The 27,625-nt window shown below is 38.3% G+C and overlaps 2 protein-coding genes and 2 non-coding genes across 8 annotated transcripts in view; 3 read left to right on the forward strand and 1 right to left on the reverse strand.

Annotated features, from left to right (window-relative positions):
* The first annotated feature begins 4,694 nt into the window (after positions 1-4,694).
* On the forward strand, positions 4,695-13,009 carry RPL5 (ribosomal protein L5). The gene is made up of 8 exons (XM_036906544.2): positions 4,695-4,831; positions 6,041-6,110; positions 6,195-6,310; positions 7,472-7,606; positions 8,951-9,153; positions 10,260-10,437; positions 12,186-12,274; positions 12,838-13,009. Exons 1-8 carry the CDS (start codon positions 4,829-4,831, stop codon positions 12,935-12,937), a joined length of 894 nt encoding a protein of 297 aa, XP_036762439.2. The 5' UTR covers positions 4,695-4,828; the 3' UTR covers positions 12,938-13,009.
* Positions 10,095-10,189, forward strand: LOC118923127 (small nucleolar RNA SNORD21). Its single transcript, XR_005029070.1, has one exon. It is a non-coding gene; the product is annotated as a small nucleolar RNA SNORD21 (small nucleolar RNA).
* On the forward strand, positions 12,362-12,492 carry LOC118923121 (small nucleolar RNA SNORA66). The gene has a single exon (XR_005029065.1). It is a non-coding gene; the product is annotated as a small nucleolar RNA SNORA66 (small nucleolar RNA).
* Positions 13,010-13,984: 975 nt separating the features above from the next.
* Positions 13,985-27,625, reverse strand: part of DIPK1A (divergent protein kinase domain 1A) — a 139,845-nt gene continuing 126,204 nt past the window's right edge. For all 5 annotated transcript variants that reach the window (XM_036906542.2, XM_057500429.1, XM_036906543.2 and 2 more), the window contains 2 exons: positions 16,083-16,259; positions 13,985-15,282 (listed from right to left, as the gene is read on the reverse strand). In XM_036906542.2, the coding sequence (XP_036762437.1) occupies positions 14,470-15,282; positions 16,083-16,259 (990 nt within the window). In that variant the 3' untranslated portion in view covers positions 13,985-14,469. The remainder of the gene's footprint in view (positions 15,283-16,082; positions 16,260-27,625) is intronic.

The raw sequence follows: 27,625 nt of genomic DNA on the forward strand, positions 1-27,625 counted from the left end.
TGATACAGCCACCTGTGTTCCACTGTGTTCAGCTGTTGCATCAGTTTCTTCATTTGTAAAATAGGGATAATAATACTATCTACCAGAGTAGTTTTGAGATTAAATGAGATAATGTAATGAATGCTTAACATAGACTCTGGCACATGGTAAGTTTTCAGTAGATGTTTACTATTCCTAATATATAAAAATCCTGCAGCCTGCTTTCTTTTCTCCATTCATTACCACCTCCCCACCCCTACCCCCACCCCCAGTTCAGGTCTGAGTCCTTGAGATGAGTCTAACAGAAAAGTCCAACAGGGAGGAGCTCAAATATTTCAGGTCCTGTGATCTTTGGTGGGTGTGAAGTTTCCAGGACATACCTCCCTTTGACTCAGGCCACAGGGGCCCCTGTTCTGGCCCTGCACTTTATAAAACCCTGCACATCACAAACACACAGAAAAATAAATTTATTAAAGGATGCATGGCTATGACTGCCTGTCACTTAGGGCTTGGCATTCAGCTCTGACCAGAAACCCTAAGCATCTGCCCTGGTAATCAACACTTTTCAGGCCCCAGGGAAACGCTTTTCCATATTTCTTGTGCTGTGTCCTTGAGACAAAAGGCAATTGTGTCTGAGTGTCACAAAGGTTTGGGGCTTATACTGCTGCTGACATTTGAAATGGACACTGCATTGGAGTACAGGATTTGAGTAATGGAAAAAATTTTTTTAGCAAAGAAATGAAAAACAAATTAACTTGATTTTTCCTTCTGATAACGTGAACACAGAAGATGCTGTAAGTTTCATGTCTGAGTACAGCCAAGCCTCCATTTTCTTACTTATTCTTATGTTCCAGTTCCTGGTTCCAGAGGTGTATGTTGTGTTAAAACTGATTTGATTTAGTGAAGAAGTGAGATGCTGTAGAAGACTAAAGTGGAAGAGAAGGTGCCCAAATAAAGAGCAAATCAGAGTCTTTGGCAGAAAAATGAATTTTGAATTTGTGCTGTTTATTTGATATGTAGTATTGCTTGCTTTTAATAATAGTACAAGTGTTCAAATCCCAAACAGATCTAACTTTTTAAAGGACTAAAATTCTAGAAAAATTTTTTTCTGAATAGAATGAAAGTGCATGAGAAATATTCAACAAATGTAATATTCTAATTAAAAATAATGAAATTAAAACAAGGAAACAAAAAAATTTGCATGACTGAAGAATACTCACGGACAAATAAATCTAAAACTAATTTCCATAGAGACTGTTTCTGATCCTGATAGATCAGTGTATAGTTTGGTTGAAAAGACATTTGAACAAACTGAGCAACATACTATTTTCGTTTCCTTTATCAAACCACAGCATTGAAATACTCAAAGAAGAATAACACACTGTGTGGGTGTAGATACTACTGTAAGAGGCAGTGAAAAAAATCACAATAAAAGGAACAGTGGTTTTTATGACAATATCAGAATATCCAGTAATAGTTTTTATTGTAGTCTATTGGGAACAATAATTTATCAAACAACATCACTGCATTGTTTGAATGTGACATGTTAAAATTGTGGTTCACTCCCAAATCTAAGTATTGCCTTAATGAATTTTAATTAACACTTCAGTTTCTCTTGCTGCAGCACAGCAAAATCTCTCCTAACTGAAATGAATAAAAATTATTTAAGAACCATAATGACCCAAGAAAGGTTAGCCATTTTGGCACTACTATCTGTAGAACACAAATGATGTGGAATCTTGATAATAAGAGCATAGGGATTTCTGAAGATATGAAAAGGAACATTTATGGAGCAAATACAATTTAAGAATGGTGTATGTATTTATCATATTAATCATTCGAATTATCAAAGGACACCCAGACACGCTCAGTCCTGTTTGGTTGTCTTTGACATTTTGCTGACTTTCTGTCCCATAAAAACCATAGCTGTACACATTTTTAAAAAAGAAACAAAGTTGATTTTTTCATTGAGAGTTATTTTTTTCTAGATAAAATTACAGGTCTAAAATATTTCATGTTTCTAATGGATTAATATCAATAAAGGGACCCAACTGCGGCTTACTCAATTTGCTACCCTTCAGTGTATAACCATAAACTCTTGTCAAGCAAAAACTAATTGTAAAAGAAAAAAATGTTGAAATAATTTAAATGGTTTTTTAATCATAAAAATGAAAGTTAGTTGTTTCAATACAGACCCAGCTGATTAGGGCAGTAAGTCAATACCCCCAAATCATAATATATGGGTAACAGCATAGAAATCTCTTCATATTTTGGTGTCAAATCATCACTATCAGAACTAAGAACTGCTGATTTATTTTCTACTTGTGATATACAGTTAACGTATTTGATAAAACTGAGTTCACTTTCATTTCAAATAATGAAATAGTTTCCACTTCAGCAGGAATCAATGTCTTATTTTTTAATTCGGAAATTTTAAAATTTAAAAACATCACCAGTGGTTGTAAGAATATAAAGAATTTCCATGTACCCTTCTCCCAGAATTACCCATTGTTAACATTTTTACACATTCGCCTTATTTTCTTTACACACATATACATATGTGTCTCTATCTGAAACAATCGCTTAGTTTTTCCTTATCCATCATGATTTTGTCATTTTTGAGGAATACAGATCAGTTACTATGTAGAATGTCCCTCAATTTGGATTCGTTTGTAGTTTCATCATGTATCAGAATAGATTATGTAATTAGATTAGATCAGTTTGGCAGGAAGCACTTCTGGGTTCTTCTCTGTGCATCCTGTCAGGAGGCACACAAAGTTGATGTGTCCCATTACTGATGATTTTTAACTTTTGCCACCTGAACAAGATTGTATTGGTTGAGGGTGCTGGACAAGTTCCCTCTGGTTCCTAGTGTCATTAACAGCACTGGCTGAGCCAGCCACACCAGCCACACCAGCCACAAGCCCCCAGCTGCAACCAAGGGGAAAAGGTACATGTTTTAAATTTTGTTGTTATAAAGACTTAAAAGGTAAAAAGCAGGATAAGGAGGATAAAATATATTTAATTCAACAATGTGTTAGCTTGCTTCACAACTTCTAAATATTCAGATGAATGGTATGTAGGCCTTCATATGTACTTTGACCTAAAGTATGCAAATGTTAGGGGCAGGCCTACTTCCAGGTAGAGTGTTCCCTTCCTGATGCTTCCACCTCCAGCGGATCAGGGCCTGACCAAGATGTGTAGCTCCTTTTGTAGGCTAATAACCAAATTAAGGTCTTTAACTATTTTCTAAAATACAATTTCTATGATTCTTTCTTTACACTTCCAAAAGCTGCTCAAGAAAGATTGAACCACACTTGCCAATGAGAAGTGTTTTAACTTTTCTCCTTGAGGACTCTATTAACATGTGCCAGAGTGGACTCAATGTATATTTTTCCTGTTATATAAGGAGTTCATAAAATGAAGCCAGAAGAAATTGGAATCATAATTCTGATTTATTCTAGTGCCAGATTTTTGGAGCCACTTAATCTTGTTGAGCTGTTCGGCAGATCCTACTTCATTTTGGACAGAGAGCAGTTTATAAATTGAGTCTTTCCTGCTAGATTAAACTCATGCACACCCATGTCCCAATAGCAGGGTTGAATCACTGGACGATGGAGGTATAGAATTAAAATTCATCCTGAGGATGGGAATATTTTTAATTGCTGTACTGTAAGCAATTTGTCTTTTGCTGGTACAGTCAGTATGTCCCATTATTGGGCAAAAAAGGATTTGTTTTCTGCTTTTCTGAGACCTCCTGACTTGACTAAGATTGAGGTCAAATTTAAAATGCAGATTCTCAGTCCTAAAACTAGCAAGTCTGATTCAGTAAAGAAGGGGGATATTCAGATATCTGCATTTTAACTAATATGCAAATTATTCTCATGTAATAGTCCAAAGACCACCTTTGAAATACTGTTCACTGAGGGAAGAAATACTTTCCCCTTAGGTGCTTTTTTTGTTTGGCTGGTTGATTGGTCCTCCTCAGTCTCCGTGTGGAGAATAGGAAAAGGGAACTGCTCATTCCCCAGTTACAATTAGTTTTAAAAGAATTTTGAAAAGGTCTTAGAGAAAAAAGTTAAGCTCAGAGAGATGGAGGAAGGGAATGAGGCCGTCAGGGATCAGGCAAGACGACGGAGGGAAAAGGAGACAGGAAGGAGAGAGCCGCGAAGCAGTTTTTGTTGTTTTTACCATTTGGCAAATACCAAGTACTTACTGAATGTCAGCACTGTGCTGGGTGCTAGGGCTTTTAAAGTGAACTTCACAGCAGGACCCACTGTCAGGGGGTTGACAATCCACAGCGAGCCCAAGCAGGTTCAAAGGGGCTGTGGGAAGGCAGAGGAGGGTCCCTTGACCCCGGATTGCGGCACCAAGCCAAGGCCTCCTGCGGGGACCCCGTGTGCTCTGGATCGGGCTGAATATTCAAGAGCTAGAGTCCTGGAGTGAGCAAAAGGGCTCCAGCGGAAATTCATTCTATTTAACTTTTAAAACTTTTTTTCCTTCTTGCAAAAGTAGTATGTTATGAAACAAATCCCTAGCATTGTCATATAGGTTAGTCTCTGTTGCCGCTCACCGCCCATCCTTGTCAGACCATCAGCCATGAGCGTTGGGACCCCTCCGCGTCGGTTTGCGACGGCGCGGCGCAGGCTGGCAGCGGTCCTCCAGCCAGCAGGGGACGGCACGCCGCACGCCTACGGCCCGCGCGCTCTCTCTTCCGCACGTCGCTCGCGTGATCGACGACGCTACATACTGCGCCTGCGCACGGGCCGCGGCCTTTTCTACCCTCCCGGAGCGCTGCTGGGCCTGCAGGTCTGTGGCGAGCCGCAGACGCCGGTGTCCAATCCTCACCATGGTGAGTTGCTGTACCGATTTGGGGGCTGCGGATGCACGGGGGTTCCCTCTCTGTGCCCGAACGACGGCCTAAGGTTCATCTTGGGCGGTGCAGGGGTCGGATGGCGTTAGATTATGGGCTCTGTCGTGGTCGGGCCGCGGCTCCCAGCGTGGCCTTAATGGCTGCCGCCCGGCGTGCAAGCTGGAGGCGGGGGCGGGGAGGGGTTGACGAAGAAGAGCTGGGCTTGAGGCGGCGGACTGGGGAGAGGAGTGACTTCAGCAGACAGGCTGCGGGTGTTGCCAGCGCGCCGAGGGGCACTGGTAGGCGCCGGGCGGGGAGGAGTGCGTGCATTCGTGCGCCTGAGTGGAGACCGGCCCCCGCTCCGCTCCTGACCGTGTAGTGGGAGTTTCGGGGAGCGTCGCGGCCAGCGGGGCTTTCAGAAAGCTTGTGTTGTTGGGCTGAGGAAGTCGGTTTCCAGCCAAAACTGTCAGTAGAGAGCTTGAAGGTTGTGGCTTCCCTGGACCCCGGAAAGAAGCTCACTTAGTTTGGTTTCCGTTTCCTGTCTCTTTCTCTAGACTGTCGCTGGCACTAGTTTTTATGATTTGGGGGATGGGATGTTGGCTTTAGTTGATGGGGACAGTGCTGCTTAGCTGGGCTTAATTGCTAAATATGCTCTTGTCGAGTTGAGTTTTGTGGCAAGTTATTAAGACGTTTGAAAAGGTTCGTGGAAAGTGAGGGGAATAGGTTAAGTCCTCGAGACGGGACTTACATTGTTTAGAACAGACTGATGTTTGGCAAGATTACTGTCTAGAGAGCAACAGTGCTTTGCGAGAGTGGCAGGCACAAGGATCAGTGCTAGTCAGCGAGGAAACAAGTACAGAAGCTGAGAGTAAACGATCAAAACCTTAAAAAGGAATGTCACGACCTTATTATCTAGGGAATATAGGAAGAAATTGGCCTGCGTTTTGTGTTTTTTCATTCCACCTTTTCCCAGCGGTTCACTTCTATTGTGCTTAATGAAACTATCAGTCTTGACAGGTACAAAGTAGAAGAAAAGTGATTCTTGACCCCAGTTGGTTCGAGAAAAATTGCTGAAATCTACAAAAGTAACAGTTGTGTTGTTGGCTTCATTCTTGAAGTTCAAGTGTTTTTTTTTACAGTGTTAACCCAAGTGTCAGATGTATCAAGCTAAAACATCAAAATTTTGATTAATATTCTCTTTTCTTAAAGGGGTTTGTGAAAGTTGTTAAGAATAAGGCCTACTTCAAGAGATACCAAGTAAAATTTAGAAGACGGCGAGGTATGGTCCGTTTTTCATGTTCACAATATTAGAATCTGCAGTGGAGTGGACTTTTCTTTTTTCTTAAATTTTTTTTTCTTTCAGAGGGAAAAACTGATTACTATGCTCGGAAACGCTTGGTGATTCAGGATAAAAACAAGTACAATACACCCAAATACAGGATGATAGTTCGTGTGACCAACAGAGATATCATTTGTCAGGTAAGTTGTTTTATAGATTTCAAGCAATGGGTGGTAAGCCCGCCCCCTACCTCCATCAACTCACTGTGCTAGAGAAGTTGTACTTGGGAAGCAGAACCCGTGTGGGTTAGAAGGTCCAATCTAGTCTAGTGCCTGGCACTCAAAAAATAGAGCCGTTCTTTTCCTTTTAGTAGGTCTGAAGTTGGAGCCTGGGGAATTGCTACTTTAAAAAGTACTCTAAAAGTCAGCCATGTTTGGCAGTCCTGACTTAGTTTAGTCCCATTCATTTTCTAGGCGGGGGAAAAGAAGAATAGAGAAATTTAGGATAATGTGCTTTTTGGTGGAGAGGTAGGAGGAAATCTTTGAGACTAAGTAGAAATTCTTGCCCATTGTAATTCCAGTAGAATGATAGATTTTGTCACAGACTAAGTCCTGACTTCAGATGTATGGCCATACATGCCACATTACACTACTCATTGAAGAGGTAGGTAGTTGTGAAGGTTAAATTAGATTCTTGAGATTGTTCTTACTCCTGCTTATTGTTTGAAGTAAGTTTTAATATGTACGAAGGTGTCTCCCACATAAAAGATCTCCAGAAAGTGGCCGTTTGCTCCTAGAAGTTAGATTTCTGGGCTCTTAAAGCTAGGGAAAGTTTTCATAGTTAAGATTTGCTGAACCTTTGCAGGGGACAGGCACACATGTTTTTTGAACAAACTGATTGGTTGATTGTGCAGGTGGTGTCTCTCCTTCCCGCCTCAGTTCAGGTAACTAAACATTAGGTATCTGAGACATTGTTAGGCTTACATGTTCTTGGTTTAAAAGATGTTTGAAATAATCGAGGATTCCTTTTTGACTTTAGTTCACCATCTGACCCAACTAAGAGTCTTACCAGTATTTAGGAGTAAGGAACTACAATATGACTTATTCCATAGGCATTTATATTCAGTGTCTGTGTGGTAATTTTAGCCTTAAGGTGACAGTCAACATACTTACAGACTCACAAACCTAACTGCTGAAGTTGACTGAACCAAAACTAGTTGCAGGTAAGTGTGTTTAGCAGACAGATTTTAAGTGAAGCAGGCCTATGTCGGGCTTTATTTTCCTGAGTCCTTTAAGAAGGAATATACTTAAGACAAGGAAACAGTGAAAGCACTGATTACTAACCTGGTTTTTCTCTTACAGATTGCTTATGCCCGTATCGAAGGAGATATGATAGTTTGTGCAGCTTATGCTCATGAACTCCCTAAGTATGGTGTGAAGGTTGGCCTGACAAATTATGCTGCAGCATATTGTACTGGCCTGCTGCTGGCCCGCAGGGTATGTATAAGATGACTTTAATTGATTTATTTGGGGGTTAGCTTATGGTTTGCAGCATCTGCAAGATAAATATTCGTACGTGGATAAGATACCCTCAGCTGTTGGCTTCAGGGGAGTACCTACCATTGCCCTATGGCTTAAAAGAGCAGGGAAGATAATTTATAAACACAAATTTGAATGAGACAGCACTGCATTTTCTAATGCTTTGGGAAATAGTTTGTTTTCCTGTTTTCTGGCCTGTTCGTTGGGTATATCTAGACCAGCAGAATCTAAACCAATAGAATTTTCTGTCTCAATGGGTATCTGTAATCTGTACTGTCTGATATGGTAGTCACTAGCCACATGTGGCTATTGAGCACTGGAAATATGGCTAGTGCTACTGAAGAACTGAGTTTTTAGCTAAAATTTGAGTAGCCACTTGGGGTTGGTCAGTGGCTTACAATGTTGAGCAGTGCAGACTTGCTGCTCAGAAGTATAGCTCTGACCACGAGCATCCATTAAAAATGCAAACTACTCCAGACCCTCAGATATTTTAATAGGATGTTTAAGTGATTTATTTATTTGCATGGTAAATTTTGAGGAGCAGTGTCTTTTTGTGGGGGCAGGAGTTCCTGAGGTATTTGTTTTTGTTTTAATCATTTTTGCTTCTCAGCAGCATTTCCTGTAATAAGCAGAAAGATGAAAAGGTGATTTTTGGCTTATCTTTATTTTCTCAATTACCTTATTTTGCAACGGAATTGTTAAAAATGCATCATTGTTGGGGACCCACATTTTCTATGGTTATGAACATGGTCGAGTGTGGGTGGGGAATGGTCACTTAATATGAGAGCAGCCTGGTGCAGAGGCACTGCTTGTGGTTGAAACCAGTAGCTAGATGGCATTTACTAGCGCAGGAATGGCCCGAATTAACCTAAAGTAGTTGGCGAGTATAGCCACAAAAGATGTTTTCTTCAGCTTAGGATCCTGCTGGTAATACTTTAATCAAACAAAACTACATGTGATAGCACTTAATATTTGGTTGTTGAATTGTAGCCATATATGACGAGGAATGTGATTACCTCCCTTGAGTAAATAGTGTGGTGCATTTTAATTAAGTATTCACATGTATCAAAGACTGAGAAGCTATGAAAGTTCTTAAGAGTTGTGGGTGAAATTGAATGTCATATTTTTTGTAGCATTTAAAAATTGGTATTTAAAAGTAGAATAAAGGGATAAGTGAATTAGAAGGAAATTTTTTCCAGCTATCAAGAGGTCATTTCATTATTTAAAGTTGTGACATGAGGTACTTTTAGAGTTATCTGACTATATGCAGACAGGTATTTAGACTGGCTTCTTTCTTAATAGCTTCTTAATAGGTTTGGCATGGACAAGATTTATGAAGGCCAAGTGGAGGTGACGGGAGATGAATACAATGTGGAAAGCATTGATGGTCAGCCTGGTGCCTTTACCTGCTATTTGGATGCAGGGCTTGCCAGAACTACTACTGGAAATAAAGTTTTTGGGGCCCTCAAGGGAGCTGTGGATGGAGGATTATCTATCCCTCACAGGTAACTAGTATTTGAGGCCTCATTGCCTAGACTCCAGTGTTTTCCTTATTCTAACTGGTTGGGCTATGGAGTTTACGGAATCAAAAGTAATAGGTAGATATCATTGTGTGCCTGCCATATGCTCAGTTCTGTGTAAAAGGAATCTGGCAGGGCAGGAATGAATTGTAGTGTTTTCTGTAAATGAAGAGACTGAGATTCAGAGGTAGATGATTTTTTGAAGGTTTTGGAGCCAATAAATGGAAGATCTGGGTTAAAACCACTACATTTTGTGTATAACTTAGTTTTGGTTAAAATTGAATGCTCATTTCTACTACTCCCCTTCCAATGCATTTTCTTTTTTCATTCAAAATGAAAATTGCTTTACTGAGTTACAGAAAAATGTGAACTCAAGGGGAAAAGGCGATGAGCAAAAACAAGCAGATTTCTCAACTTTTCAACTGCAAATAAGATTACAGGCTGTTCTTAGAAGCTAAGTAACTTCTTTTAATTTGGTAGTTCCTTAGTTTAGTTAATGCTATTTGTGTGTTTTTTGAGTATGTGCATCTTAAAGTGATGTATTAGCTTGGATATTTTAATGGTTGGTGATTTAATAACCAAAATTTTTGGTCATAGATGTCTTTGGGGAATGGGGCCAGCAGTGATCCTATATACAATATAACCTGAATGGAACTTTGTTTATAATGTAGCGTTGGGGGATGGGTATTCTTTTTGGAGACCTGCAGGTCTTTTGCAAGGTACCCATTATATAGGATCTTAAATAACTTATCCCCATGTACCTTTTAGGATTTTGTAGGAAGCAGTTTTGAAACGTTTTCCTCCTGTGCTAAGGAAAATGAACTTTAGACTGGTGGGAAGCCTTGGTTCATTTAATGGTTTTCAGAGGTGCTTGTGGCATGATTTTCTTTTCTATCCTGCAATGAATTTTCTTTTCTATCGGAGCTGCTGAATGATGATACCCCACTAACTGAGCAGTCATAGTTGGTCCTTTGGTTGCATATGATGCAATTAATTGTTTCAAGACGGGACTGATGGCAGCTACTGAAATGAACTCGTTAGTGAACTGATTTCAGTCAGTGTGTACTAAAATGTGAAAAACTTTATTTTAGTACCAAACGATTCCCTGGTTATGATTCAGAAAGCAAGGAATTCAATGCAGAAGTACATCGGAAACACATCATGGGGCAGAACGTTGCAGATTACATGCGCTACCTAATGGAAGAAGATGAAGATGCTTACAAGAAACAGTTCTCCCAGTACATAAAGAACAACGTGACTCCAGACATGGTAAACATTTTAACTAAAAATGCCTGTGTTTGGTTAATTTGTAGAACTAGGCTTTCTACTTGTTTTTGGTGTGTGAATGATACAGTTTTATTTCAGGTTAACATTTAGATGTTGAATATGGGTGTGTTCATTGGTGTAGACAGACTCAAGCTGTTGGCTTAGAATGAAATTGGGATGTTGGACCTAGGGTAGGTTAGGTTAAAAGTCAGATAGGGATGGTTTCTGTTTTGATACACCCATAGAGTTGTAATTGAGAAAAGATCTCTTTCTGTATTTGTGTGCTCAGTACACAGTCTTCAGCTGAATAAACACGTAGCTTGAGTTTTTGAGCTAGGAAAGACCTCATCTTGGTAGGGGGTCTTCACTTTGACTATAATCCTACTTAGCCTGCATAATTTTTCTTCCTAAACCATATCTTGCTCAAAATGTTTCAAACTCAATCTGTGCTTTCAGATGTCTATTTCCTAATGCTTTCCTATATACACATGCTATATCTCAGCTAGAGCACTGGTTGATGTACTTTTCCAGCTAGCTCATTAATTTTATCTGTGGAGGTCTCTTGCCTTTTGCATGCCTCTGAAATCCTCTGCGGACATCTGATGTGTCTTTAACAGGCAGTGTTATCTAACTGTCATCTACATACATGGTTATATTTCTTGTCTGATCTCTTGGAAGGAATGAACTGGGTTGCTTAGATTTGTTAAATGACTACATTTGAAGTCATCAGATGCATTTGTTAAGTACAGTGGAGAGCTGTTAATAAACAGAAGTGAACTTTCAAAGGGGATTTAGGTAGTTGAGATTTCAAGTGCATTAGAGTTTTTGCATTATTTTCATTTTGCTAAACTTAATACAAATGCATGTAATAGTACCATTTCTTCACATTGAATGAGTAATTTTAGAGACCTGGATTACCTTGACTCATTCATTCTTCAGTGAGTGAGTTTTTTATTATTCTACAATAAACTAGATTTGGATCATGAACATTCAGGCATTTCTAGAGCTTTTTCTTCATGACTTAAATCTTCCACAGGATCAGTAGTCATTTATGTGGGGGCAGTAATTGAAACAATTCAGTATTGCAACATTATTTTTTGATGAGTTTCAGAACAAAATTCTGATTAAGATACCTAATTGAATAGTTTTTCATAGTTTTCTAGGGAAACTCAGACCTCTTTCTGGTTTTACAGAGGCCTAATATACCAGTGACTCGTGGTAGTAAGTAGAAGAGGTCTCTGGTATACAATGAAATAGCTTTGAAAGACATCAGTGGGAAATGTAAATCTGACAAGTCTGGGAGGTGCCAAGAATTTGGCGGTTGTTTATTGGCCCCATAGACTCTTCATTTTAACATCTCAAATACTTTGTTTCGAAATGTATCCTCACTTTTAAGAACGTAGGTCAGACAGTATTTTAAATGAGCATAAAGTGTTTATACGGAAGTCAATTTGCTTTAAACTTGAGTGACTCAGGAAGTCTAGTTGAATTCCTCAGAGGTCACTGATTTTTCTTGAGTAAGACTGAATTTCTATTCTGAATCGTGTCAATTCATGTTGCCTGTAGTAAAAATGAGAAATTTCTTAGGTGGGTTACATTTAGAGATTTAAGTAGATAACCAACATTGGCCTGGTTTAGTTCCTTTTGAGAATCTTGCTTAGAAGGACAGGCAAAATAGAGAATACAGTAACACGTTACTGTGTAGGGCTTGGGAGATGAAACCAAGTACTGTTTGCTGTGCTTTGTTTCAGATGGAGGAGATGTATAAGAAAGCTCACACTGCTATACGAGAGAATCCAGTTTATGAGAAGAAGCCTAAGAAGGAAGTTAAAAAGAAGAGGTATGTGTCTTACCATTGTATTTTCAAGAGAAAGGTTGGGAGGGGTTCGTTCCCTGCCTTGTTCAATCTTAGACTCTTAGTGAAATTGTGCAAACTCGATCACTAACTCTGCATGATGTTGCAGAAGTGAGGGGAACCAGGTTTGCTAAAGTAATTGTGGTGATAGAAATGTATTAACCTCAAGCTACTGAGGTGGCCCATTCTATCCTAATACAGCATAACTATGCAGTTAATTTTTTAATAAACTAAAAAGAATTATTTTCTACTTCTATTCATCAAACATTTTGGTGTTTGAATGAGTAGAAAATAATACTTAATGAGTGAGCATACTAACATGTTTGTTTGACTTTGGCCTGTGTGATAATAGGGACGCTATTACAAAAGTTGGGGTTTGGGAAAGTAAGCTTAAGATCATAAAAAAGTATGTGTACTGGAACTTGGATTATTTGACCTTCATCTGATTACAGGTTTTTATCTTCTGCAATGAAAGTTAAGTTTTTCTACCTTTAGCTATGGTTTTTAAAAATCACATTTCTGTCTCTTAATTTTACTTTGTTCTGTAGGTGGAACCGTCCCAAAATGTCTCTTGCCCAGAAGAAAGATCGGGTAGCTCAGAAGAAAGCAAGCTTCCTTAGAGCTCAGGAGCGGGCTGCTGAGAGCTAATATACCAAATCACAATTTTCTAGGAAGTTTTTTCAGATAAAAACAATAATAAAATTATTGACCAAGCATCTATTCCTGTGTTAAGCTCTTGTTAATGAAACCAGGAAATACTCTGAACTGTAAAAGCAGAGGAGTTGACAGTTTTTTTCTTCAAGAAACAAACAGCTTTTTCCAGAAAAGGTTGTCTTGCATATTGACTCAAGTTCACACCTGCTTCTTGGGCTTCTGCTTTCCCCAGGAGTTGTCCCTCAAATTGTGCATTCTTCCTAAAAAGTCTGGCAAGCAACAGACCAACCATCTACTAGGAAATAATTTCTTCTATTCATTTATTGTAACCGGATGATTAGTGGTAAGGAAAAGTACCTTTAAGGTATACAGTGTAGAAGTAAGCAAAATCGGTACTGATCCGTGGCTTCCAATTTTTGAAAGAACTGTCCAGTGAAGGTCACATAATTTTAAAACATTTGAAACCAGGAGAAAACTTTGAGTTAGAAAACACTGGGTCTTTTCTCTAAAGGAGATGTTTCATTCTAGGAAGATGTTAATGGTATATGCCAAATCTGAATAGAAATGAAAGTATAAAAAGTGCTATTAATCCCTTATATCAAATTTACATGAGAAATGTTAAATTAACATGAATAAATTCACATGTGTTAAGAAATAGCCCTTTGGCCAACAGAAAATAACTGTTTAGAAATGGAGGATTATTCTAAGTTCCATTATTTCAGCTTCCTGCTTATAAAGAACTTCACCATAGCTTAACTTCAGGATATGTGGATCTGGATTGGGTTTATGGCCTAGTGATGTCAGTTTTGAAAAGACGTAGTTGGCTGGTTGATAATAAGGTGGACCCTTGGAATCTAGGATGGTGAAAGCTTACCCAGTTTCAGCCTCTCTCAACTGGCAGTATACATTGCCAGGTAGAATACTTCCCGATAGCATTTTAAGAGGCTCAGTAAGAGTCTCGTTCTGAAGCCATATTTCATGTCTAAATTAGAGTTAAGTTAAAATGTGTTCATAATATAACAAACCATGATAACCCAATGCTTGTTTGTAAAGGAGTAATTTTAATTTACCTGCTTTGCAGTCTTAATTTCTGTTAATGTGCAAACTTTACCATGCTAAGACTTTAGTAAATTTATGTATAAACTCTTTTTTTAAAACAGCAGCTTCAATGTAGACAAATGTTTCCAGCAATGACATTTTGGCTAACAAACAAAATACTCTCACTGTTGGTATTTATGGAATGAGGCTTTTCACAGCATTGTTTTAAGTCATCAGTCAAAATAGTTACACAGTGAATGTACTGGAAAATGTACCAGGGCTTCTAAAAGGGCAGGAATGAAATCTTTTTGGACCTGTTGATCCTGTACCTCCTGCCAGTACTTCAGCAATCCACATGTATTTTAAGATGGCTTCTTAGGACCGGGGAAAGGAATTTTAAGTCGGGGATTTAAAACGTATTTTTTGAAGGATGCTCAGAATTTTTCTTCAGAAGTAGGTTTCCTAAAATGGTCACATGTCCAAAGGAACTAAGAGTCATTTGTATAGGAAATTTTCTTCCATAGTAACGTTTTTAGGTTATTTAGTATCAAAGAATGTTCCATTTCCATTTGAGTTGCTGTGACTTTGAGAGCAATGCAAGAATAAAGCTGCTTTTCTAATTCTTCACGAATTTCACTTGGAGCACCACGCAGTAGGTAGTCTTTGAGTAACTGACAGGCTTTCGCCAAGTTTGGTTGTATCACTTCGGAAGTACACCTCATTGTACTCTGATCACAGCTAGTTCGACAATCCGTGCCATAAACACAGTCCAAATCAGACTCACAGTGACGATCCTTTATAAGTTGTTTAAGGTTTGTCTCTGGCACAATTTTTCTCATGTCCACCATTTTCAAATCATACTTGTCATTATACCCTAGGTTTCTGGCACTAGTGTCACACATGAGGAAGTTTCCATAGGGCCCATGGAAAACATCTTCCACAAATTCCAGAAGTCCTATGGCTATTTTAGCCTTTCTAGGCCATGATGGTGTGAACAACTGATCCATGCTTCTTCTGAATCCAGATGGAATAAAAAGTTCAATGACCCATGGAAGGCTTATTCCATAAAGAGAGGTATATTCAACACTTTCCATCACATAGAGATCGCCACAGAAGCCCATTAGTTTGGGAGTGTGTTCTTTATCTTGAAGTATCACCATGAGAAGAAATTCATTTAATTGAAGAAGTGCCCATGCTGACTTAGCTTCTCCCAAGGAAACCTGACCATCTTTGTCTCCATCAGCCACTGTCAAGATGAGATTAACCAGTTCGGAGAGGTTTCCTTGGTCACCCAACTTTGCCTATGTAAAGATAGGAATTTGGCAATTTATACAAAAAGAATGAAAAATACGTCATGTAACATACTAACTTAATGGGGATTATTACCATGCTAAGTAAGTATCTTGCTACAGAATCCACATAAGGGAATTTAATACACCTCCAAATATGATGCTTAAGTGAATCAGAAGTATGTTTTATGTAATTGCAGTAAACCTACTTGGCTAAGTATATTCGTGTGTTTAAGAAATGGCTGTCTGAACTCCGTGTGCCCCCTTACACCCTATAGAAAAATAGTAAAGATGGTAATTATTCCTTGTCATATTCACTTGCAAAATTGCAGTGTAATGTGTTCATATGCAAAGTTATAATAAGTGTCAACTGAAAATTATTTTCTATTTTATAGATAACACAACAGAATTACTTTGTTCAGGTTGCTTTTTCCCAATATTGAAGGTTAAAAAGTATTTTCCTGTGAAGGTTCCTGGGATAAAATAGTCTGAGAAATGTAAACTGTCCAAAGTGAAAGATTTTGAGTGAAAATACAAAAGCAATAAAAAAAGACTCCAAAATCCTATTTTCATCTTTTAATATTTTTAATCTTTTCATTAGTATTTCTTTAAAATTTTAAAAAGTACTTTGCAGAGCGTACTGATTATATTTCACTCTAAAAAAATGTGTGTCAGCTATAATGTCAAACTCAAGGTGGAGTCCCTGACTTAATCAAAGATAGCACATCTGTATGGCTTGTGATGAGGTCCTGTCAACTCTTCCAGAAGAGCATACCATTTCACACTAGCAACATGCGGATGGCTTTACTTACTTTAAATAGACTGTAGACCATTTCTTTGAACTTCTGTACAGTAGTTCCCCTAGTTGGCTTATCAAATAATACTATTTCTTTTCTTGGTTCCAATTCAGTTCCAAAATCAAGATGAAGTGCTTGTTCCATCTGACATTTCACAACACCTGGTAGATTACCCCAAATCCCTAAATACATCTATGTGAAAAAGAATGACAAGTTATGCTTGAGGTTGAGCAGAAAACTCATCTATTACTATAGTGTCCTCAAAAGACAAACACAACAAAACATTAAGATTGAGCTGTATTTCTCTTTTTGAATTGCAAATTTGAAACCATACTCCAAAGCTTTTCCCATAATTTTTAGAAATTATAAAAAATACATGACTAAATACATATTTTTTGACCGTGGTCACTAATTTTATTTCTTTTTCCACATTTTGTGATAACAGAAACAAAATGTAACATCTTAACCATTTTTTGTGTACGGTTCAGGGGTATTACAGTCATAATGTTGTGCTACTATCAATACCATCTCCAGAACTCTATCTTGTAAAAGAGAAACTACACCCATTAAATAATTCCCCATCTTCCCTGTCCCCCAAGCCTCTGGCATCACTGTTTGACTTTATGATGTTGTCAACTCTAAGTATCTCACAGAAGTTGAACCATACAAAATTTGTCTTTTTGTGACTGGCTTATTTCACTTACTATAATATCAAGGTTCATCCATATTATAGCATGTGTTAAGATTTCCTCATTTTAAAAACTGAATAATATTCCATTGTATGTATATACCGCATTTTGCATCTCTATTCATCCAAATGGACACTTGAATTGCTTCCACATTTTAGCTATTATGAATAATAATGATATGAAAATGCATGTACAAGTATCTTTTGGAGACCCTGGCTTTCAATTCTTTTACATATATACTCAGAAGTAGCCCTGCTAGATCATACAGTAATTCTATTTTTAATTTTTTGAGGAATTGTCATACTGTTTTTCACATGACTATACCATTTTACATTCCCATCAATGGGGGTTACAATTTCTCTACATCCTCTCCAACATTTGTTATTTTCTGTTTTTTAAATAGTAGCCATCTTATGTGTATCTCATTGTTACTTTCTTTGATTTGCATTACCCTAATGATCAGTGATATTGCAAATCTTTTCATAGTACTTAATAGTCATTTGTGTATCATTTTTGAGAAATGTCTACTCAAATCCTTTGCCCATTTTTTAATCTGGTTGGGGTTTTTTGTTGTTGAGTTTTAGAAGTTCTATACATACTCTGGATATTAATCCTTTGTCAGATATATGATCTATAAATATATTCTCCCATTCTGTAGGCTGCATTTTTACTTTCTTGATATGGTATTTTGATGCACAAAATTTTATATATTTTTATGAAGCACAATTTGTCTTTTTCTTGTGTTGCCTGTGCCTTTGGTGTTATATTCAAGAAATATTTGACAAATCCAATGTCATGAAGTTTTTGCCCTATATTTTTTCTAAGAATTTTATAGTTTTTGTTATTATACTTGTCTTTGATCCACTTTGGCTTAATTTTTGCATATGATATTAAGTAAGAGTCCAGCTTCATTATTTTTTCTGTGTATATCCAGTCCTAGCATCATTTGTCAAAAAGACAGTCCGTTCCCTATTAATGCTCTTACAACCCTTGTCAAAATCATTTCATCATGTAGGTGAGGGCTTATTTCTGGGGTTTCTATTCTATTCCATTGATCTGTATGTGTACCTTTATTCTAGTACCACACTATTTTGATTACTGTTGTTTTGTATAATAAGTTGTGAAATTAGGAAATGTGATTCCTACAGCTTTGTAGGGTTTTTTTAAGTTTGTTTTGGCTATTTGGGGTCCTCTGTTATTTCATATGAATTTTAGGATGGGTTTTTCTATTTTTGCAAAAAAATGTCATTGGGATTTTGATAGAGATTGCACTAAATTTACAGATCACTTTGGGTAGTATTAACATCTTAACAATATTATACCTTTCAATCCATGATCATGGGATATGTTTCCATTGGCTTATGTCTTTAATTTCTTTCAGCAATGTTTTGAAGTTTTCACTGGAAAAATGTTTCACTTCCTTGGTAAATTCCTAGGTACTTTATTCTTTTTGATGCTGTTGTAAATGGAATGGTTTTCTTAATTTCCTTTTTGGATTGTTCATTGCTAGTATATAGAAATGCAACTGATTTTTGTGTGTTGACTTCGTTTTCTGCTACTTTACTAAATTCATTAATTAGCTCTAACAATTTTTTTGGTGGAAACTTCCGGTTTTTCATATAAGATAATTTTGCTTTTGCCTTCTCAGTTTGGGCACTATTTATTTCTCTTTGTTGTTTATTTGATATGGCTGGAACTTCCATTACTATGTTAAATACAAGAGGTGAAAGTGGGTATCCTTACCTTGTTCCTGATCTTAGATGAAAACCTCTCAGATTGAGTATGTTGTTAGCTGTAGGTTTTTCACATATGGGCTTTATTATGTTGAGGTAGTTGCCTTCTATTCCTAGTATGCTGAGTGTTTTTATCATGAAAAGATTCTGAATTTTGTCAAATACTCTTTGTGCATCAATTGAGATGATCCTGTGAGGTTTTTTTCCCCTTCACTCTGTTAATGTGGAGTATTATACTGATTGATTTTTGTATGTTTAACCATCCTTGCATTCCATGAATAAATCTCATTTGGTTGTGGTGTATGATCCTTTTAATATGATGCTGAATTTAGCTTGCTAGTATTTTGTTGAGAATTTTTGCATCAATGTTTATGAGGGATATTGATCTGCAGTTTTGTTTTCTTGTAATGTCTTTATCCTGGCTTTGGTGTCTGGGTAATGCTGGCCTAATAGAATGAGTCAGGAAGTATTCCCTCTTCTTCAAGCTTTGGGAAAGGTTGAGAAGGAATAATATTATTCATCTTTAAATATTTCATAGAATTCACCAAGGCGGAGCCAACATGGCGGCGTGAGTAGGACAGTGGGAATCTCCTCCCAAAAACATATATACTTTTGAAAATACAACAAACACAACTAGCCCTAAAAGAGAGACCAGAAGACGCAGGACAGTGGCCAGACTGCAGCTACACCAGCGAGAACCCAGCGACTGGTGAAAGGGGTAAGATACAAGCCCCGGCCTGCGGGACCCGAGCACCCCTCCCCCCAGCTCCCGGCGGGAGAACAATAGGCAGAGCGGGAGGGAGACGGAGCCCAGGACTGCCGAACACCCAGCCCCAGCCATCCGGGCCAGAGCGCAGACACAGTATATGCCCAGGGGGCCCTGGATACTGGGGGAACAGGGAGTAAGACCTCTGAGCGGGTGCTGAAGCTGATGCCCCTGTGACAAAGAAAAGCGGGGGCTTTTTGAAAGTCTTAAAGGGACAGGGACTTAACAGCTTGACGGAAACAACCCAGGTCACAGTACAGCAGCTGGAAATCACAGGGAAAACCGGGTGCACTAACCCCCTGGGCAACAGCTCTGAGACCCCTCACGGAGGCAAACAGTCAAGCAGCCCCCCCATCCATTACCCCACCGGGCGCTGCGAAAGCAGAGAAGCAGCCTGAGACAAATTCCGCCCACAGAAAGGGAAATTTCTCCCTCCCGGCCAGGCAAGACACAAAGACCCACTCTACACGCAATTACCCAACACAAGCCACTAGGGGACGCAGTTGCCCCAGTAAAGAAAGGCCAGTAGTAAGTGAAAATTTTGGCCCTCCCAGCTGACAGTCAATAGCACCTGTCAACATGAAAAGGCAAAAAAATATGATCCAGACAAGACTAACCCAGACAGCTTCAGCATCTGCTACATCTTCCCCTGAGAAGGAATCTGGGGAGATAGATTTAGCCAGTCTACCTGAAAAAGAATTCAAAACAAAAGTCATAACCATGCTGATGGACTTGCAGAGAAATATGCAAGAACTAAGGAAGGAGAATTCAGAAATAAAACAAGCTCTGGAAGGACTTCAAAACAGAATGGACGAGATGCAAGAGACCATTAATGGACTAGAAAACAGAGAACAGGAACGCAGAGAAGCTGATGCAGAGAGAGATAAAAGGATCTCCAGGAATGAAAGAATTTTAAGAGAGCTGAGTGATCAATCTAAAAGAAATAATATAAGAATCATAGGCATTCCAGAAGAAGTAGAGAGAGAAAAGGGGATAGAAAATGTCTTTGAAGAAATAATTGCTGAAAATTTCCCCAAACTAGGGGAAGAAATGGCCTCTCAGACCACAGAGGTACACAGAACTCCCATGACAAGGGATCCAAGGAGGGCAACACCAAGACACATAATAATTAAAATGGCAAAGATCAAAGACAAGGACAAAGTATTACAAGCAGCCAGAGAGAAAAAAAAGGTTACCTACAAAGGAAAACCCATCAGGCTATCATCAGACTTCTCAACAGAAACCCTACAGGCCAGAAGAGAATGGCATGATATACTTAATGCAATGAAACAGAAGGGCCTCGAACCAAGACTACTGTATCCAGCACGAATATCATTTAAATATGAAGGAGGGATTAAACAATTCCCAGACAAGCAAAAGTTGAGGGAATTTGCCTCCCACAAACCACCTCTACAGGGCATCCTACAGGGACTGCTCTAGATGGGAGCACTCCTAAAAAGAGCACACAACAAAACACCCAACATATGAAGAAGGGAGGAAGAGGAATAAGAAGGGAGAGAAATAAAGAATCATCAGATTGTGTTTATAATAGCTCAACAAGCGAGTTAAGTTAGACAGTAAGACAGTAAAGAAGCTAACCCTAAACCTTTGGTAACCACAGACTTAAAGCCTGCAATGGCAATAAATTCATACCTTTCAATAATCACCCTAAATGTAAATGGACTGAATGCACCAATCAAAAGACACAGAGTAATAGAATGGATAAAAAAGCAAGATCCATCCATATGCTGCTTACAAGAGACTCACCTCAAACCCAAAGACGCGCACAGACTTAAAGTCAAGGGATGGAAAAAGATATTTCAAGCAAACAACAGAGAGAAGAAAGCAGGTGTTGCAATTCTGGTATCAGACAAAACAGACTTCAAAATAAAGAAAGTAACAAAAGACAAAGAAGGACATTACATAATGATAAAGGGCTCAGTCCATCAAGAGGATATAACCATTATAAATATATATGCACCCAATACAGGAGCACCAACATACCTGAAACAAATATTAACAGAACTAAAGGAGGAAATAGAATGCAATGCATTCATTCTAGGAGACTTCAACACACCACTCACTCCAAAGGACAGATCCACCAGACAGAAAATAAGTAAGGACACAGAGGCACTGAACAACACACTAGAACAGATGGACCTAATAGACATCTACAGAACTCTACATCCAAAAGCAACAGGATACACGTTCTTCTCAAGTGCACATGGAACATTCTCCAGAATAGACCACATACTAGGACACAAAAAGAGCCTCAGTAAATTCCAAAAGATTGAAATCCTACCAACCAACTTTTCAGACCACAAAGGCATTAAACTAGAAATAAACTGTTCAAAGAAAGCAAAAAGGCTCACAAACACATGGAGGCTAAACAACACGCTCCTAAATAATCAATGGATCAATGACCAAATCAAAATGGAGATCCAGCAATATATGGAAACAAATGACAACAACAACACTAAGCCCCAACTTCTGTGGGACGCAGCAAAAGCAGTCTTAAGAGGAAAGTATATAGCACTCCAAGCATATTTAAAAAAGGAAGAGCAATCCCAAATGAACGGTCTAATGTCACAACTATCAAAATTGGAAAAAGAAGAACAAACGAGGCCTAAGGTCAGCAGAAGGAGGGACATAATAAAGATCAGAGAAGAAATAAATAAAATTGAGAAGAATAAAACAATAGCAAAAATCAATGAAACCAAGAGCTGGTTCTTCGAGAAAATAAACAAAATAGATAAGCCTCTAGCCAGACTTATTAAGAGGAAAAGAGAGTCAACACACATCAACAGTATCAGAAATGAGAAAGGAAAAATCACAACAGATCCCGCAGAAATACAAAGAATTATTAGAGACTACTATGAAAACCTATATGCTAACAAGCTGGGAAACCTAGGAGAAATGGACAACTTCCTAGAAAAATACAACCTTCCAAGACTGACCCAAAAAGAAACAGAAAATCTAAACAGACCAATTACCAGCAACGAAATTGAAGCGGTAATAAAAAAACTACCAAAGAACAAAACCCCCGGGCCAGATGGATTTACCTCGGAATTTTATCAGACATACAGGGAAGACATAATACCCATTCTCCTTAAAGTTTTCCAAGAAATAGAAGAGGAGGGGATACTCCCAAACTCATTCTATGAAGCTAACATCACCCTAATACCAAAACCAGGCAAAGACACCACCAAAAAAGAAAACTACAGACCAATATCCCTGATGAACGTAGACGCAAAAATACTCAACAAAATTTTAGCAAACCGAATTCAAAAATACATCAAAACCATCGTACACCATGACCAAGTGGGATTCATCCCAGGGATGCAAGGATGGCACAACATTCGAAAGTCCATCAATATCATCCACCACATCAACAAAAAGAAAGACAAAAACCACATGATCATCTCCATAGATGCTGAAAAAGCATTTGACAAAGTTCAACATCCATTCATGATAAAAACTCTCAGCAAAATGGGAATAGAGGGCAAGTACCTCAACATAATAAAGGCCATCTATGAAAAACCCACAGCCAACATTATATTGAATAGCGAGAAGCTGAAAGCATTTCCGCTGAGATCGGGAACTAGACAGGGATGCCCACTCTCCCCACTGTTATTTAACATTGTACTAGAGGTCCTAGCCACGGCAATCAGACAAAACAAAAAAATACAAGGAATCCAGATTGGCAAAGAAGAAGTCAAACTGTCACTATTTGCAGATGACATGATACTGTACATAAAAAACCCTAAAGACTCCACCCCAGAACTACTAGAACTGATATCGGAATACAGCAAAGTTGCAGGATACAAAATCAACACACAGAAATCTGTGGCTTTCCTATATACCAACAATGAACCAACAGAAAGAGAAATCAGGAAAACAACTCCATTCACAATTGCATCAAAAAAAGTAAAATACCTAGGAATAAACCTAACCAAAGAAGTGAAAGACTTATATTCTGAAAACTACAAGTCACTCTTAAAAGAAATTAAAGGGGACACTAACAGATGGAAACGCATCCCATGCTCATGGCTAGGAAGAATTAATATCGTCAAAATGGCCATCCTGCCCAAAGCAATATACAGATTTGATGCAATCCCTATGAAACTACCAGCAACATTCTTCAATGAACTGGAACAAATAATTCAAAAATTCATATGGAACCACCAAAGACCCCGAATAGCCAAAGCAATCCTGAGAAAGAAGAATAAAGTAGGGGGGATCTCACTCCCCAACTTCAAGCTCTATTATAAAGCCATAGTAATCAAGGCAATTTGGTACTGGCACAAGAACAGAGCCACAGACCAATGGAACAAACTAGACAATCCAGACATTAACTCAGACGTATATGGTCAATTAATATTTGATAAAGGAGCCATGGACATACAATGGCGAAATGACAGTCTCTTCAACAGATGGTGCTGGCAAAACTGGACAGCTACATGTAGGAGAATGAAACTGGACCATCGTCTAACCCCATATACAAAAGTAAACTCAAAATGGATCAAAGACCTGAATGTAAGTCATGAAACCATTAAACTCTTGGAAGAAAACATAGGCACAAACCTCTTAGACATAAACATGAGTGACCTCTTCTTGAACATATCTCCCCGGGCAAGGAAAACAACAGCAAAAATGAACAAGTGGGACTATATTAAGCTGAAAAGCTTCTGTACAGCAAAAGACACCATCAATAGAACAAAAAGAAACCCTACAGTATGGGAGAATATCTTTGAAAATGACACATCCGATAAAGGCTTGACGTCCAGAATATATAAAGAGCTCACACGCCTCAACAAACAAAAAACAAATAACCCAATTAAAAAATGGGCAAAGGAACTGAACAGACGGTTCTCCAAAAAAGAAATACAGATGGCCAACAGACACATGAAAAGATGCTCCACATCGCTAATTATCAGAGAAATGCAAATTAAAACTACAATCAGGTATCACCTCACACCAGTAAGGATGGCTGCCATCCAAAAGACAAACAACAACAAATGTTGGCGAGGCTGTGGAGAAAGGGGAACCCTCCTACACTGCTGGTGGGAATGTAAGTTAGTTCAACCATTGTGGAAAGCAGTATGGAGGTACATCAAAATGCTCAAAACAGACTTACCATTTGACCCAGGAATTGCACTCCTAGGAATTTACCCTAAGAATGCAGCAATCAAGTATGAGAAAGATCAGTGCACCCCTTTGTTTATCGCAGCACTATTTACAATAGCCAAGAATTGGAAGCAACCTAAATGTCCATCGATAGATGAATGGATAAAGAAGATGTGGTACATATACACAATGGAATACTACTCAGCCATAAGAAAAGGGCAAATCCAACCATTTGCAGCAACATGGATGGAGCTTGAGGGTATTTTGCTCAGTGAAACAAGCCAAGCAGAGAAAGAGAAATACCAAATGATTTCACTCATCTGTGGAATATAAGAACAAAGGAAAAACTGAAGGAACAAAACAGCAGCAGAATCACAGAACTCAAGAATGGACTAACAGGTACCAAAGGGAAAGGGACTGGGGAGGATGGGTGGGTAGGGAGGGATAAGGGGGGGAGAAGTAGGGGGGTATTAAGATTAGCATCCATAGCGGGGTGGGAGAAAGGGGAGGGCTGTACAACACAGAGAAGACAAGTAGTGATTCTACAACAGGTTGCTACGCTGATGGACAGTGACTGTAAAGGAGTATATAGGGGGGACCTGGTATAGGGGAGAGCCTAGTAAACAAAGTATTCGTCATGTAAGTGTAGATTAATGATTAAAAAAAAAAATGCAGTTCCTATGTGGTGACCTCTAATGAGTTCTACACAATGATATAAAGGACATATAAAAGTGTAGGCAAAGGGTCTGTTTGTGTTTATACAGAGGATCAAAGCCTAATTTGGCTACCCCGAAAATGAACTAAGAAACGATATGAAAGAGAACTTCCAACATCAGCACTCTCGGGAAGACTCATGCCAGAAGATGATCATCAAAAAACCCCAACAAAGATCCATGCACTGCTACAGCTGTAGATGCACTCATCCCACCAGCTCCTGGACTTGCCATGGGAATGAAGGAGATATCTAAGCTGGCCTGTGCATACAGTAAAACAACAAATTTGACTGGATCTATACTGTTGGAACTCAACCAAGAATTAGAAGAAGTGCAAATTGTAGCGCTCCAAAATCTTACAACTACAGACTATTTACTGTTAAAAGAACATATGGGATGTGAACAGTGCCCAGGAATGGGTTGTTTTAATTTGTCTGATTTTTCTCAAACTATTCAAATTCAGTTAGATAATAACCATCATATCATTGATAAGTTTTCACAAATGCCTAGGGTGCCTAACTGGTTTTCTTGGTTTCACTGGAGATGGCTGGTAATTACAGATATGCTTTGGTTATGTAACTATACTCCTATTATGTTAATGTGTGTGCACAATTTAAGTAGTAGCTTAAAATCTATACATGCTGAAGTTACTCTACAAGAAGATATGTCAAAGAAATAATCAATCTTCCTATGTTTTCTCCCGCCTGCTACTTCTATAGCTTTTCTTCTTCCTTCCTAATTACAACGAATTCTTAAATAGAATTCGTGCCTCATATCAAATTTACCGAGTATCATAACTCCTCCAAGTGGTAAAGATACCTCAAGACAAATGCTGGGCATAGAAGCCACAGGGCATAAATATGCAAAGAAATAAAAAGCTAACCATTTCAAACAATAAGGCTTCTCTCTCACTTACCAACTTTACATTTCCCTGTATGGCCCCGGAAGATGACTGGTTAGCCAGAGACGGGTAAGATTCCTCAAGGGAGGAACAACCTAAGACAGGCACAGTCGCAGGGGGGTCATCAGGTGAGAAATTGGGGATCAACAGAGGTGAGGCTTAGAACCTCACCCTCCCTGTTCTGAGAGAAATCTTCTGCATACGTGGATGTTTTATTGCCCTTGTCTAGCTTGGATTAACACATAGTCTACAGGCACACACCTGATCATCTACATTTGCTCTCTTACAACACTAAACTATGTTTTCTACCTTTATGTTGTATCTACCTACCACTTCAGCATCTTATTAAAAATAATAAAGAGAGAAATGTGGTATCCACATATAAATCAAGTATAAAAATCAAATGTGTATTCATATTTGAACTGTTTATAGTTCACAATGCATGAGCAAAACCAAAAGTTTCTGTGATGACTGCCCTTGTACTGTTCACCATGTAACTTACTCACTATGTAAGAATTTGTTCTCCATGTAAGAACTTGTTCGTTATGCTTCAGAAGATTTGAGACTGACGAAAATTAGGCTTGGGGTGGATTAATGATTGTGCATTGAGCATTGACTCCCCTATACAGAATTTTATTGTTGTTAACAACCATTTGATCAATAAATATGAGAGATGCCCTAACAAAAAAAAAAAAAAAAAAAGAATTCACCAGTGAAGCCAAAAGGGAGAACTCACCAAGGCTTTTCTTGTTTGAAGACTTTTGATTATCAATATAATCTCCTTCTAGTTATAGGTCTACTCAGATTTTCTATGTCTTGGTAGGTTTTGTGTTTCTAGGAATTTGTCCATTTCATTTAGGCTATCAAACTTGGTGTACAATTGTTCATAGTACTCTCAGATAATCCTTTTTATTTATGTAGAATCAGTAGTAATGTCTCCACTTAATTCCTGATTTTAGTAATTTGAGTCTTCTTTTTTCTTCTATCTAGTAAAGGTTTGTAATTTAAGTCTTCCTTTTTCTTCTGTCTAGTAAAGGTTTGTCAATTCTGATCTTTTCAAAGAACTTCAAGTCGCACTGATTTTTGTTTTTCTATTCATTTATCTCTGCTTTAATCTGTTTTCCTTCCTTCCTACTAGCTATGGATTTGTTTTTTCTTTTCCTGGTTCTTCAAGTTGTAAAAAGTAAGGCTGTTTATTTAAGGTCTTTCTTGTTTCTTAAAGTAAGCATTAATAGCTGCAGCATACCTCCTTGTATTATATTTTGCTTTATTGTGCTTCACAGATATTGCTTTTTTCCATAAATTGAAGGTTTGTGGCAACCCTGCATAGAGCAAGTTTATTGGTACCATTTTCCCAACAGCATTTGCTCACTTCCTGTCTCTGTGTCACATTTTGGCAATTCTCACAATTTTTCCAACCTTTTCATTATTATATTTGTCAGGATGATCTGTGATCAGTGGTTATAACTCACTGAAAATTCAAGTGATGGTCAGCATTTTTAGCAATAAAATATTTCTTAAAATATTTTTATTGAAGTACTGTTGACATAAAATCTCATATTGCTTACAAATACACAATACAGTGCTTCAACAGTTACCCTTATGATTAAATCCTCATCTCCACTAGTA

This window comes from Manis pentadactyla, chromosome 4 (assembly GCF_030020395.1).
Source record: "Manis pentadactyla isolate mManPen7 chromosome 4, mManPen7.hap1, whole genome shotgun sequence".
Classification (NCBI taxonomy): Eukaryota; Metazoa; Chordata; class Mammalia; order Pholidota; family Manidae; genus Manis; species Manis pentadactyla.

Excerpts from the sequence above, each read along its gene's own strand:
- RPL5 (XM_036906544.2), top strand. Across the intron at positions 6,111-6,194 it reads AAAATTTAGAAGACGGCGAG|AGGGAAAAACTGATTACTAT; the intron begins GTATGGTCCGTT and ends TTTTTCTTTCAG. Across the intron at positions 10,438-12,185 it reads ACAACGTGACTCCAGACATG|ATGGAGGAGATGTATAAGAA; the intron begins GTAAACATTTTA and ends GCTTTGTTTCAG.